General features: G+C 52.5%; 1 protein-coding gene across 1 annotated transcript in view; it reads left to right on the forward strand.

Moving 5' to 3' along the window:
• LOC308573626 (coronin-7-like) overlaps positions 1-13,438 on the forward strand; it is a 108,442-nt gene that overhangs the window by 23,951 nt on the left and 71,053 nt on the right. The window contains exons 7-9 of the mRNA XM_081170751.1: positions 1,681-1,731; positions 9,012-9,098; positions 10,134-10,216. Of these exons, the coding sequence (XP_081026877.1) occupies positions 1,681-1,731; positions 9,012-9,098; positions 10,134-10,216 (221 nt within the window). The remainder of the gene's footprint in view (positions 1-1,680; positions 1,732-9,011; positions 9,099-10,133; positions 10,217-13,438) is intronic.

Below are 13,438 nucleotides of genomic sequence, written 5' to 3' on the forward strand. Positions count from 1 at the left end.
CCTAACAACTCTCAGCACCCTTAAGAGGCTACAGTTCCCAGGATTCTTGGGGGGGAGCCAGAACTGTTTAAGGTGATACTGTTTTAAATGGCCTACACCACAAGCGACCACTGGGTGGCGCAACACGCGCACATAATGCGCCTCCCAAGGACTCACGCTTGGTGCAAAAGGGTGCATTGAAAAGCCTGTGGCTGCAATCTGGCCGCTGGCTTCTTTCAGCTTGGAAACACAACGAAGAGCACCTCCTCAAATGTCTTTATTTCATAAAATCTATGTGGCGCTTGATTGTAAAACAAAACAAAACAAACCCAAAGCTGTTTGCAAAGAGATGAAACGATGAAATCGAGAAAAATCCGCAGCCGTACTTTAGAACATACGAAAAGTTAAAAAGACGAAAGCGGATTAAAATTCGCCTCAACTTTCTGAGCATCCAGAATTGCAGGGGGTGGGGCTGTTCTGTGATCTGGGTCGGCTTGCAGACCCTCCTGTTTTTAGCAGGCACCGAAAAGAGTCCAGTGAAGGCCTGGGCTTGGTATCAATAGGGAGGGAGTTCCAAAGTGTAGATGCTGCCACATGGAACGACTCGGTTCTTACAAAGGTGGCACCTGTAGTAGACCTGTGCCCATTCCACCACCTGGACTAAGGGTGTGGACTAAGGGAATCTTGTAGATAAACTGGTCCCAAGCTGTTAAAGGCTTTATCTACTAATAGTAACGTGCATGAACCACTGCAGCAAGCATTGTGGTATCTGCTAGCATAGAAACCATTGCCTAGGAAGCTCTGCAACCTTTTCCAGGTGTGTTTAGGAATGCCTAACCAGAATCAGTCTTGCAGAAGAGCAAAGGGACCATGTGTAGTTTCACTTAAGGTTCTGGTTTTTCTGACGTTTTGGGGGCTTTTGCCTCTGTAGACCGGCAAGCATCGAGGGCTGGGCACTGAAGCAAACCAGAATTAAGCCAGAGAATGCGTTTCAGAGCATTCATGCAAGCAGAGATTCCTAAGCCAGCTTCAAACCATGGTTTCACATTCTGGTCTGCTGGTAGTCAGCTGACCAGAGTTGATTAGGGTTGCCATATTCCTGACACCTGCAAAATTGGTGAGCTTTTTTAAGGAAACCACCAAAATAGTTAAGCTTTCTTTTTGGAAACAAACCCAAATTGTTCAGCTTTTTGGGAGAAACCTAACCTCAAAATAGTGATTTTAAGCTTTTTGAGCTGTTTCTGCTGCTTTTTCCATCACGTTGCAATACATCCAGGTTTTCCTTGACATTTTGTCAATTCAGCAAAATCCCCCCATGCCAATTTTGCACCCCAAACCAGGTTATGTCAGGAATTTTCCTGACGTGTGGCAAGTCTATAGCTGATGGCCGTTGTGTGTTTGGACAAACAAACCAGAGTTGAGTTCAACAAACCGTGGCTTAACAAAGTGTGCGAACCAGGCTACTGTTGATTATACCTTTTATTTGCTTTGGCTGGTACCCACTGTACCAGGTCGGGGTGCCAGGAGGTCACTGGATCATGGCTAAGTTCTGCCTTCCTCTCCATCCTCTCTTGCAAGGATACTGCGGACACTTAAGTATCATAGTTCTACATATAGCACCTGACTAAATTGAAAATGGGCTGCTGCGTTTGTGGCGAACACCCAGTCCCTCATGACCTCCCTTTCTTTCTCTGTCCTCAGGATAAAAAGCTGCGGATCTTTGACCCACGTGCCAAACCTACAGCTTGCCAGGTATCTGGACCTCTTTGGTTTGGGGGCAGGGTGGGGTTGGGGAGAAGGCACTGCCAGGGCTGGGTTTTGCGGAGACACCCTGTCTAAAGCTGCTTGTTCTTCCTCCAGAGCAACTTCCTTGGGTGCCAGGACCCCAGGATTCCTGCCCCTCTTAACAGCTCACAGCGTCAACTTCAGAAAGTGCCAGGTGGCTGGTCTGTTATCTGGCGCTGGGCTAGTGAGAACCACAGTGGCAGTGTGGCTAGCCCAGCCTTTGCCAACCAAGTGCCCTCCAAATGTTTTGGACCTCCGCTCCATTGGCATCGAATCATGTGTGGAGACACCCACACTGAGCCCTCAAATGCCCCTTATTGCTTTGACAAAGCTCCGGGAGGGAAGTCCTTGATGCAGCGCAAACTGTGGAACTCACTACACAAATTCGTGAATCCTCTCTTTCCATTGGAGAGGCCCTAATTTCACAGGCGTGGGCCCTGGCAAGGCTGGTGCCAGGCCAGCCACGGGAAGGGCTGGTGTTCCCTGTGGCTGGCAGCCTGGGCCAGTTCCTCAGAGTCAAGTGGCAAAACACTGCCTCTCCTGCCCCATGTCAGCCTCCAGTTGGAGGGGCCGGAGTCCATGTCTGGATGCCCACGTCGAAAACAAAACACATTTTATTGTTTTAGTTCATGTAGGAAAGCAGCGTCTTAGCAAGAGGGGCTTGGCCTGTGCCCTGCCCTGCTGTTCTTCTGCATTCAGCAAACTTTTCCTTTCCAAACAATCTGCTGCCCTTTGCGGCTCTTGGTCATCCTGGAAAGGGGCTGTCTTGGTGCAGACTTTGTCCCCCTCCTGATTTCCCCGTGCGTCTCAACGAGTCCTCCTGGCTTGACTTGCGCTGGCGGCTGCTGCTGGTGTTTTGCTTCTGTGCCCCTTCTCCTCTGACCGTGCCAACCCCCCCACCTGCACCTTGGGGGGCTGCCCCCAGAGCAAGCCATGTCTGCTCCGCTCTGCATCTCTCTTACCTGGCGTGGCTCCTGGGAAGATGGAGGAGGATGAGAAGGAAGAGGAAGAGCTCCCCTTTGCCCACCCCTTCCCCTCTGCGTGGGAGCCAGCTGTGCGCACCTCTCATGCTCCAGATCCAGCTGTGGGATTGTTTTGGGGGAGGGAGGCTCTGGGGGGCGTTCATTCTCCCTCTCCCAACCCCCCACTTCCCTCCCGCAGAGGTCACCTCGGGGGTACCTGGCTCCCACCCTCGGCAGCCAAGTGTCCTTCCCGCTTGGTGGGACGTCCTCAGCCTTCCCTCTTCCCAAGAAGGCCGTGGGAAGCTCTGGAAGGGAGCTGGCCTAGGTTTTGGGAAGGCCTATTTATAGCAGCGTGCGGCCGGCGCTCTCAGGCTCCTGCTCCCCAGCTGAGCAGGGGGGGCAGCCTCTGGGCTTCCGCTTCTCTTCTCACCCTCCCCACCCCCTCCGAATCGCTGCTCCTCCGTCCAAAAACGAGGAAGCCGTGGGGAGGCTGAGCAGGGAGAAAGATGGGGGCCCAAGGCAGAGGGTCGCTGCAGGAGCTCCGTCTCCCCGTTCCTTGGCTTCCTGCTGGGGACAGTGTCAGGGTGCCCCAGCAGCAATGCTTGTGCAGCTGCTGGCAGCAAGGATTGGGGCCTTTGTGTTGCATCTGGGATGGCCCCACTCTGTAGAAACGGGCGTTTGTGGAAGTGGCACCTGTGGGGCTGCAGAGCCCACTGTTGACTTGGGGGGGGGGGAGCCAGTCCTGGAAGAGCCACAGAGAGCAGCAGGGGCCCAGCCTCTGTTTCTGGGGCCCTGGGGAGCCCAGTGGGACCCCTGGCCCAGCTGTGGGAGGAGAGAAACTGATCCCTGTTCCTCTGCCCTGTGAGTCTTGTACTTGGCCATCTGGGCTGCCCACGGGGTTCAAGAGGCTGTGTTGTGTGCGTGTGTGTGTGTGGTGTGTGTGTGAGAGAGAGAGAGAGAGAGAGAAAGAAAGAAAGAGAAAGAAAGTGACGCACACTCTGAGCTGTTACTTGTGGAGGTGGAGGAATCTGTGTCTGGAAGGAGGCGGAGGAAGTGAGCAAAAGTCTGGGAAGGAGATTCTGGCACAGCGTCTTGCTTATAGGGCAGCTTTTGAAGTTCTCCGAGAGGCTGTGACCCAGAGCTGCAGGCTGCGGCTTCGGTGTGTTTGTGTGTGTGAGGCAGTTGTTTCCCCCTCTTGCCAGTGCTGATGTGGCTGAATGCTCCCTCCCTAGACTTTGCCGCCTCGCTTTCTGCAGCTGCCTTTGAAGGGCTGCACCCTCTTCCTTCTCTTCCAGCTCTTGGGCAGTTTCCTTGGAAATCTGAAGGGGGCTGGGGGGGGCGTTATTTGGCCTCAGGCGCCAGGGCTTCCGGCTGCTGAGATGTGTGAACTGGGCTTTGCAGTGACTTCGCTCTCCTTGGTGCAACCCAGACATTTGCTGAACCATGACTCCCAGTAACCCTGTCAACTTGCCGTGTTGAGGGGAGCTGGCCAGATGGAGCCCCACAACACCTGGAGGTCTCGTGCCAAGGCCAGTTCCACTCTACGGCCTGGTCTGGATATGAATCCGGGCACCTAGAAGGGACTGAACATGCAACATGTGCCAACTCCCCGGTCTTGGTTTCCCGCATGCTCAGCGTTCTTGCTGGGCTCTGGTTTCCTGGGCCTGCAAAGGAATGAGTTGGGGGCCCAAGTAGACCCCGAGGCCTCCCTTGTGTGACCCTCCATGGGCAGAGTCTTTTTTTATATATATAGGGTTGTTGGTTTTTTATTATTACATGATCAGGAGACCGTACGGTCACCCTGACTGTATTCATTCCAGCCCAATGGCACAAGTCTATAAATTACAATACAATGGAACCTCGGTTTTCGAGCATCTTGGAAGCTGAACGATTCGGAACCCGAATGCCGAAAACCCGGAAGGGAATGTTTCCATTTTTGAATGTGCCTCAGAAGTTGAACGGCTTCTGAGGTGCATTTATCCATTTAAATTGCCAGCCACCCATTGCGCCTCAGTTGCTGAATGTTTCGGAAGTCGAAGGGTCTTCTGGAACAGATCACTTTTGACCACCGATGTTCTGCTGTACAAGAACCAGTAGAAAGAACCATCCATGATACCAAAGTTCTCTGGCTGATGAGGAGGCTTCTTGGAGGTGTTGCAACAAAGGGCATGTGAAAATAGAAAGTTTGAAACCCAATCTCATCAGAGAGTTCTTTCCATTTGTTGGGTGAAATAAATAAGGCCGCAGAAGCCGTTGGTTAGAAGTGGCCTCCTTAAGGTATTAAATCCACCTTCTTCCCTGTTATTCTTAGTGCCAGCAAACATCACTTTAATGCCTTCCTGGGTTATACTTCTTGGGGTTTTCCAAGCAAGCCATCAGTGTATCTTCTGGCCAGGCTATACCTTTGCTTTTGTGGGCTTCTGTGTAAGAGAAACCTTCGGCTTGACCAGCCTTTCATCCAAGAAGACCGTGCAGATTAAGAGCCAGCCTTTTGCTTGCCTCCCTTTTCAACTGTGGGGCAATGAGATTGAGATTCCTGCATTGTAGGGGGTTGGACTAGATTGCCCCTGGGGGTCCCTTCCAACTCTACAATGCTGTGATCCTCTTGCCCTTCTCGATGTCTCCCATTGCCACTGCAAGCAAAGTAGAGGTAGGCTCAGAGTTCCGCAGACTGATGCTTCTTTGTCTTCCGAACCGCCGGGCTCTTGACCTGAGCTTTAAAAGCGGAGCTTGGCTAAATGTCAGTGTGCCCCCCCCCCCGCGGCCCCCATCAATGCCCCTTGCCCAAAGGACCAGAAAGCAGGAAGGGAAGGGTGGGGGAGAGGGAGTTTGGGGGGAGGGGTCCCTCCAGCGCCTGCCCTGTTCTCAAGGGGGGGGAGGGGGCCAGCAGCAGGCCGGTTTATGGGGGCTGAAAGTCAGTGATGGCAGGAGATGAGAGGGAGGGAGGGGCTCCTCACTACATGTTTGAATTAGGCCAGCTGTTTTACTCTTGGGAGGAGTAAAATGTTAAAAAGAAATTAAACTTGCCACCTAAGAAATTGCAAACTGCCAAGTTCAAAAAAAAGACCATTTCCTTGCTATCGTATCAGCTGCTGTTTTTAAATATACATGTTTATTAGTTTTTAACATATTAATTATCATTCATACAACAAAACCTCTCATCTTATACAATATTTTTTGGACTTCCATCAACACCTCTGATGATTTTCCATTCTTATCACTTATTATGCATATCTTAATTTCATATTACCTTTAATTGTCCTTAAGTAATAATTCTTTTCATGGTCTTTCTTGTAATATTTCAAATAATTCACCTTACAAAACTTCTTGCAAACCTACTACCGTAATCTGTTCATCACAATTACTTTTCAAATAATCCGTAAATTTACTCCAGTCTTCTGAGAATCTCTGGTCCCGCAGGTTTCAGATTCTTCCTGTTAGTTTATCTAATTCTGCATAGTCCATCAGTTTCATCCTCCATTCTTCTTTCATCGGTAATTCTTCTTGCTTCCAATTTTGTGCCATGGATCAGCTGCTGTTTTATGGCGTCTGGGTCTCTTAGGAGAAGCCTTTTTTTAAATGTCTGTGCTGATCTCCGACTCGAAGTCTCGCTGCAGAACCGATGAATGAAAAGTGGCCAAACCTGCCCAAAGGAAGGCTCCTCTTCTGCCCCACCCCACCCCACAGAATAACTTCTGCCCTCTGGACTGGGGTGCATTGATTGCAGCAGGACTGCAAAAAAAAAAAAAAAAAAAAAAGCCCTCTGAGGCCAAGGGCTGATTTGGGGGGGGGGTGTCTTTCCCTCCAACCTGAACATGGGGCTGGGAGCAGTGGGACGTGAGCCTCTGGAGCTGGAGCTGGGGGTGGGGTGGGGTGTCCCCCTTGCTCCCGAGGTCATTTAAAGCGAGTGGTTGCTGAACAACTCCAGGCACGCCTGGAAGAAGCGGACCATTTGGATCCCTTCCAGTCGGGATTCAGGCCTCATCATGGGACTGAAACTGCCTTGGTCGCACTGGTTGATGATCTCCGGCGGGCTAGGGACAAAGGTGAGAGCTGTTTCCTAGTTCTGCTGGATCTCTCAGCGGCGTTTGATACCATCGACCATAGCATCATCCTTCTGGACCGTCTTGAGGGGCTGGGAGCTGGGGGCACTGTTATACAGTGGTTCCGCTCCTTCCTCCTGGGCCGTGTTCAGAAAGTGGTGGTGGGGGATGAGTGTTCAGACCCTTGGGCCCTCACTTGTGGGGTGCCTCAGGGTTCTGTCCTCTCCCCCATGCTTTTTAACATCTATATGAAGCCGCTGGGAGAGATCATCAGGAGGTTTGGGCTGGGTGTTCATCAGTATGCGGATGACACCCAGCTCTACCTCTCTTTTAAATCAGAACCAGTGAAGGCGGTGAAGGTCCTGTGTGAGTGTCTGGAGGCGGTTGGAGGATGGATGGCGGCTAACAGATTGAGGTTGAATCCTGACAAGACAGAAGTACTGTTTTTGGGGGACAGGAGGCGGGCAGGTGTGGAGGATTCCCTGGTCCTGAATGGGGTAACTGTGCCCCTGAAGGACCAGGTGCGCAGCCTGGGAGTCATTTTGGACTCACAGCTGTCCATGGAGGCACAGGTCAAATCTGTGTCCAGGGCAGCTGTTTACCAGCTCCATCTGGTACGTAGGCTGAGACCCTATCTGCCTGCGGACTGTCTCGCCAGAGTGGTGCATGCTCTGGTTATCTCCCGCTTGGACTACTGCAATGCGCTCTACGTAGGGCTACCTTTGAAGGTGACGCGGAAACTACAACTAATCCAGAATGCGGCAGCTAGACTGGTGACTGGGAGCGGCCGCCGAGACCATATAACACCGGTCTTGAAAGACCTGCATTGGCTCCCAGTACGTTTCCGAGCACAATTCAAAGTGTTGGTGTTGACCTTTAAAGCCCTAAACGGCCTCGGTCCAGTATACCTGAAGGAGCGTCTCCACCCCCATCAGTCTGCCCGGACGCTGAGGTCCAGCGCCGAGGGCCTTCTGGCGGTTCCCTCACTGCGAGAAGCAAAGCTACAGGGAACCAGGCAGAGGGCCTTCTCGGTAGTGGCGCCCGCCCTGTGGAACGCCCTTCCAGCAGATGTCAAAGCGATAAACAACTATCTGACATTCAGGAGACATCTTAAGGCAGCCCTGTTCAGGGAAGTTTTTAACGTGTGACATTTTACTGTATTTTTGGTTTTTATGGAAGCCGCCCAGAGTGGCTGGGGAGGCCCAGCCAGATGGGCGGGGTATAAATAATAAATTATTATTATTATTATTATTATTATTATTATTATTATTATTATTATTATTATTATTATTATTATAAAGCAGTTAAAGGTAAAGGGACCCCTGGCCATTAGGTCCAGTTGTGGCCGACTCTGGGGTTGCGGCGCTCATCTCGCTTTATTGGCCGAAGAAGCCGGCGTACAGCTTCCGGGTCATGTGGCCAGCAGGACTAAGCCGCTTCTGGCGAACCAGAGCAGCGCACGGAAACGCCGTTTACCTTCCCGCCGGAGCGGTACCTATTTATCTACTTGCACTGGCGTGCTTTCGAACTGCTAGGTTGGCAGGAGCAGGGACCGAGCAACGGGAGCTCACCCCGTCACAGGGATTCGAATCGCCGACCACCTGATGGGCAAGTCCTAGGCTCTGTGGTTTAACCCACAGCGCCATAAAACCACAAAGAACAAAACCAGCAACATGACCAACACTTTGGAGGTTTTTAAACAGAGGTTGTCAGGGATTCCTGCCTAGCAGCGGGTTGGACTTGGGGTTCCCTTCCAACCTTGTGATTCTGAGATTGGATTCCATGATGTTTTCACCCTTTGGGGTCTCTTTGCCCCACTTTCTGCCCTTAACTTAGCCGCAGCGGTTATCCACCTGTGGGTCCCCAGATGTTGTTGGACTACAACTCCCATCATCCCTGAGCTCTGGCCTTGCTAGCTAGGGGTGATGGGAGTTGTAGTTCAACAACATCTGGGGACCCACAGGTTGAGAAAGGCTGGCTTAGAGGGACCCTGCGTCACCCTCTCTCAGCTGTTCTCCTGTTTTTAAGCCCGGGGGGCTTCTCTCGTTCATTTCTCCTCTGCGCATGCTCACATCGCTCAGATACAGGCCCAAGGGACCCATGCCGAACCTGCAACTGAGAGAGAGGGAGGCAGGGCAGAGACAGCGGGTGGGAGTCAGTTTTCCAGGCAAGGCACCTGCGAAATGGGCGGCTTCTTCTCCCAGCCTGGCTCTTGACAGCCTTTTGCCCTCCTTCCTTGCAGAGCGTCCTGGCACACGCGAACGGCAAGGACTCACGGCTGATCTGGGTGGACGCCGAAGGCTGCCTCCTCTCCGTCGGATTCAACCAGGTACGGTACCTGCCTCCATCCCCTTTATAACAGAGCCAAAGAGTTGGAAGGGGTCCCGGGGGTCATCTAGTCCAACCCCTTGCAGTGAAGGAATCTTTGGCCCAAGGTGGGGCTCAAACCCGCGACCCTGAGATTTCGGTGCGTCTCAGGGTGCCTTTGAGCCTCCTTAATTGATCGGCAATGCATTGGCAACCCAAAAGAATTGATATTTTAATGTATTTTTAATCTTCCTTAGAAGCTGCCCAGAGTGGCTGGGGAAACAAATAAATTATTATTATTATTAAACACAGAACATAGCCTCTTTTGATATTTTAATTTTGGATCGAAAGCATTTAACAGCTGACCCCCCCCCCCAATATTTTTCATTGGTGATTTCCCTTTATTTTTCCATGGGTAATTTTCAGCTTCATGTTTCTGGGCTTAGCTTTCCATCATTCCCCCCACTTGAGTTTAAATATTTTGTTGGAAGCCGCCCAGAGTGGCTGGGGAGACCCAGCCAGATGGGTGGGGTATAAATAATAAAATATTATTCTTATTCTTATTATTATTGGAGTCTCCTGCTCTACCAACTGAGCTCTCCCACCTTTAGGAAATCACGAAGAAGAAAATTAGTGCTGGCTAATGAGCTGAGGCGGGAGCAAAGACTCTGCTTTGTGGGCTTGGAGCAGACAGGAACCGAGATGCGCGCTCTGCCTGGCGGTTCTGGCGCAGAGCTGACACACAGGGCCTGAGGACTAGCCTCTTGGTCAGCACAGCCAATTGAAATGAAGCCAAAGGCTAACCTCCCCAAATTTGGTACCCTCCAGATGTTTCTGTCTACAGGGCAGCGCTGGCTGGGTGTTGTGGGCCAGAACATCTGGCGGAAGCCAACCCCTGGGTGGAGGAGCTGCCTCTTTCTTGTTAGCTTTCATAGAACTGTCAAGGGTCCCGAGGGTCATCCAGCCTGACCCCCTGCAATGCAGGAATTGCCACTTAGCAAGGAGCCAAGTGGGGAGTTTTTGGTTGCCAGAGACCAGCATCCTGCCTGTTTTCCAGGTGCGGGAGCGCGAAGTCAGGCTTTGGGACACGCGGAGGTTTGACAACTCTCTGGCCTCCATCACCCTAGATGCATCTCCCAGGTAAGACCAGTGAGGTGGAGGGGGCAGGTGGGGGGCTGGGAACGGGCGTGGCTTTTGGGGTGCTGTTCGGCTGGAGTTGCCACTGTGGGGCTGAGGGGGGGGGTTGTTGTTTAGCCTTGGAGGCAGAACAGGGGTGCGCTTAACCCAGTGCTAACTCTAAGTGTCAGTATGACCCCTCCAGGGAGGAAGTGGGGTGACTTGGGGATGACAAGAGGCAAGGGATTGGGGGGGCACACTGGCATTGCAAACACTGTATTTTTCGCTCCATAAGACGCACCTGACCATAAGACGCACCTAGATTTAGAGGAAGAGAACAAGGAAAAACATGTTCTCTCCCTCTCTGCGCAGCTGCTCTCCAGAGATCCCTCTTGCTCTCCTGGCTTCAGCAAAAGCTGCGCAGCCTGCATTCGCTCCATAAGATGCACACACCTTTCCCCTTACTTTTTAGGAGGGAAAAAGTGCGTCTTATAGAGCGAAAAATACAGTAAATGCTCATCAGATTTCTAATAGCTGGTGCCCCTCAATCACGTCCACCCATTTTGTTGAACTCATCAAACTAAATTGTCTCAACTGGATTTGGAATAAACGTGCAATCGGCTGTTACCGTTCTGAATTTGATTGTGCTGCTGTCTTCCTTTGTGGGTTGTGCAAACCGCCGTTCTGAATAAGGCTTTTTACGGGGCAGAGGAGCCAAGGGGGCGGTGGCCCAAAAGAATTTGGGAACCTTTGGCTTTAACCCGTCTGAGCTTTCTAGGCTTTGAATGCAACAACCCACAGGACTCTTTGAGGTTGCTTTGTCCCTGCATGTTGGGCGAATGCATCTGTTGGCGGCCTTTTCCTGGGATAGAAGGGGGCCAACCCTGCAGGTCTCTCCAGTTTCAGCACTTGCCACTGACCCCAGGCCAGGAGTGTTTCATTCGGATATGAAATGCATGAGGCTGGCTGCTCCAGAGAAGGGCCTTTCCAGTGTTGGCACCCCCAGGGATGTCTGCCTAGCACCTGCGCGATGACCTCTTTTAGGTGCCGGATGAAGGCATTTTTCGTCAGAATTCCCCCCCCACTGCTTTTTGCGTTTGTTGTACTGACGCCCTCCTCTGCTTGTGGGTTTTATTCTGTGCAAGAGTTTAGTTTCCTAGAGTATTTTACGGCTTTCGATCTTTTACTTGCGAACCACCCACAGGACTTTTGCCATTAGGTGGTGTATAAATATTGGGAAAGAACGAACAAACAAACGAAGGAATGAATGAATGAGTGCTGTCTCTGCACGATGCCCGGCAGGAAATCAGGAGGTGAGGTGTCTCCCCCTCCCCACTTTGAATAACGCTCCGGTCTTCTGCAATCTTTCCACGTGTCTCTGGGGTGGCTGGTCGCCTGCGGAGAGTCAGAATCGCCTCCAGCCTCTTTTCTCCCACTCTCTCTGGGCAAATGAGTCAGTCCGTGTGGACTTGCAGCTTCTTGGGGGTGCTGCAGGAGGCCTCCTTTGGCGAGAGAGGCAGAGAGAGCCCCCCCTCCGCACAGACCCCCCCCTTCCTGGCTGCAGCAGGGCCTGTGAGCCTCTTGCCAAGGTGGGCGGCTGCTGCTCCTTTCTTCCTCCTCGCAAGCAGCCCTGAGCGAGGGAGTAAATTGATTCCAGGCGGCTGGCTTGTTTTGGCTGGGGGACTCTATCTCCACCGCCACCACTGGGGGAGGAATGTGGTTGGCGGCTGCTGTGAGCCTCTCTTATCGGCCTGCCTTGCTGCGTTGGGGTTAGAAGGTGACCCCTGTGTATCATTGGGACCCAGCCTGATAAGGAGGGGAGCGGGAGAGGAGATGAGGGACTTGGGGGGGCGAGGAGGGCGACGAGGAGCCCTGTTGCTCCTGCGCTGCTTTCCGCCTCCTCTGCGCAAGGGGGGCTTTTCCTGAGCAAGCAACACGATCCAGCAGGCGTATTGTTCCGCGTCCAGATTCCTTTCCTTCAAGCTCTTGGAAAAGAGATGAGTCGCTCAGAGGGCTTTGGGCGGCTTGGTTGGACTTGTGATATGCAAAATTTGGAACAACACACACACACACACACACACACTTTCTGTTGGAAAGGGAAAGTGATCAGCAGTGAGCCCCTAAGGGGGGGGGGGACCAATTTGCCCTGTTTCTGGGCAACCACAGACTCTGGATTAGCTGCTGCTACTGTTCCTGCAGTCAGGGGCACAGGAAGGGCAGTGGGGGGGGTGGGGGTTGCCCCAGGTGTCGTCCTCGAGGGGGTGACAAAATGCCACGCCGCGGGGGGCGGCACTTATCGCGGGTCATGGCCTGCAGCGTGTCTGAGTCTCCACCCCCATCGTTCTGCCAGGATGCTGAGGTCCAGCTCCGAGGGCCTTCTTGGTGGTGGCACCCACCTTGTGGAACACCCTCCCACCAGATGTCAAGGCAATAAACAACTACCTAACAGTTAGAAGACATCTGAAGGCAGCCCTGTTCAGGGAAGTTTTTAATGTGTGACACTTCAATTTATTTTTAATTTTTGTTGGAAGCCACCTAGAGTGGCTGGGGAAACCCAGCCAGATGGGCGGGGTACAAATAATAAATTGTTGTTGTTGTTGTTAGTCTCTCCTGAGAGTGCTGTGGTGGCTCAGGGCCCAGCGCCGCCCAAAACATCAGCGTGGGGCTTGTGTCCACCAGGCAGACTCTGTGGGCCTTTTGCTGCGCCGCCCCCCTGGTCGGCTCACCCCACCCCCGCCGCACCAGGTGCCGGAGCAGCTAGCTACGCCCCTGCTTGCAGTGCTGTCTCCCTGGGCAAATTACTGGGGTGCCCCCTCCCTCCCAACCTGGAGCTCCTTGTGCCCAGAAAGGGCCTCCTTTGCCGCCCTCCTGCTGTGCTGGGGGGGCCGGAAGAAAAGAAAGTAAAAAGTGACATGATGGAATTATGTCATGAATTATTCGTGAAATGGAGAAAGTAGATGGAGAAAGATTTTTCTCCTAACTCTGGAAGTCGTGGATATTCGAAGAAGCTGAATGTGGGAAGATTCAGGGCAGGCGAAGGAAAGTCCTTCTTCACACAGGGCAGGATTAAACTGTGGAACTCCCTTCCACCTGGCGCTGGGCTAGTGAGAGCCACGGTGGCGGTGTGGCTAGCCCAGCCTTTGCCAACCAGGTGCCCTCCAAATGTTTAGGTCCCCAGCTCCGTCAGCATCGTATCATGTGTGGAAGCACCCACACTGAGCCCTCAAATGCCCCTTATTGCTTTGA

Source organism: Podarcis bocagei (genome assembly GCF_964188305.1).
Source record: "Podarcis bocagei genome assembly, chromosome: 14".
NCBI classification, from domain to species: Eukaryota; Metazoa; Chordata; class Lepidosauria; order Squamata; family Lacertidae; genus Podarcis; species Podarcis bocagei.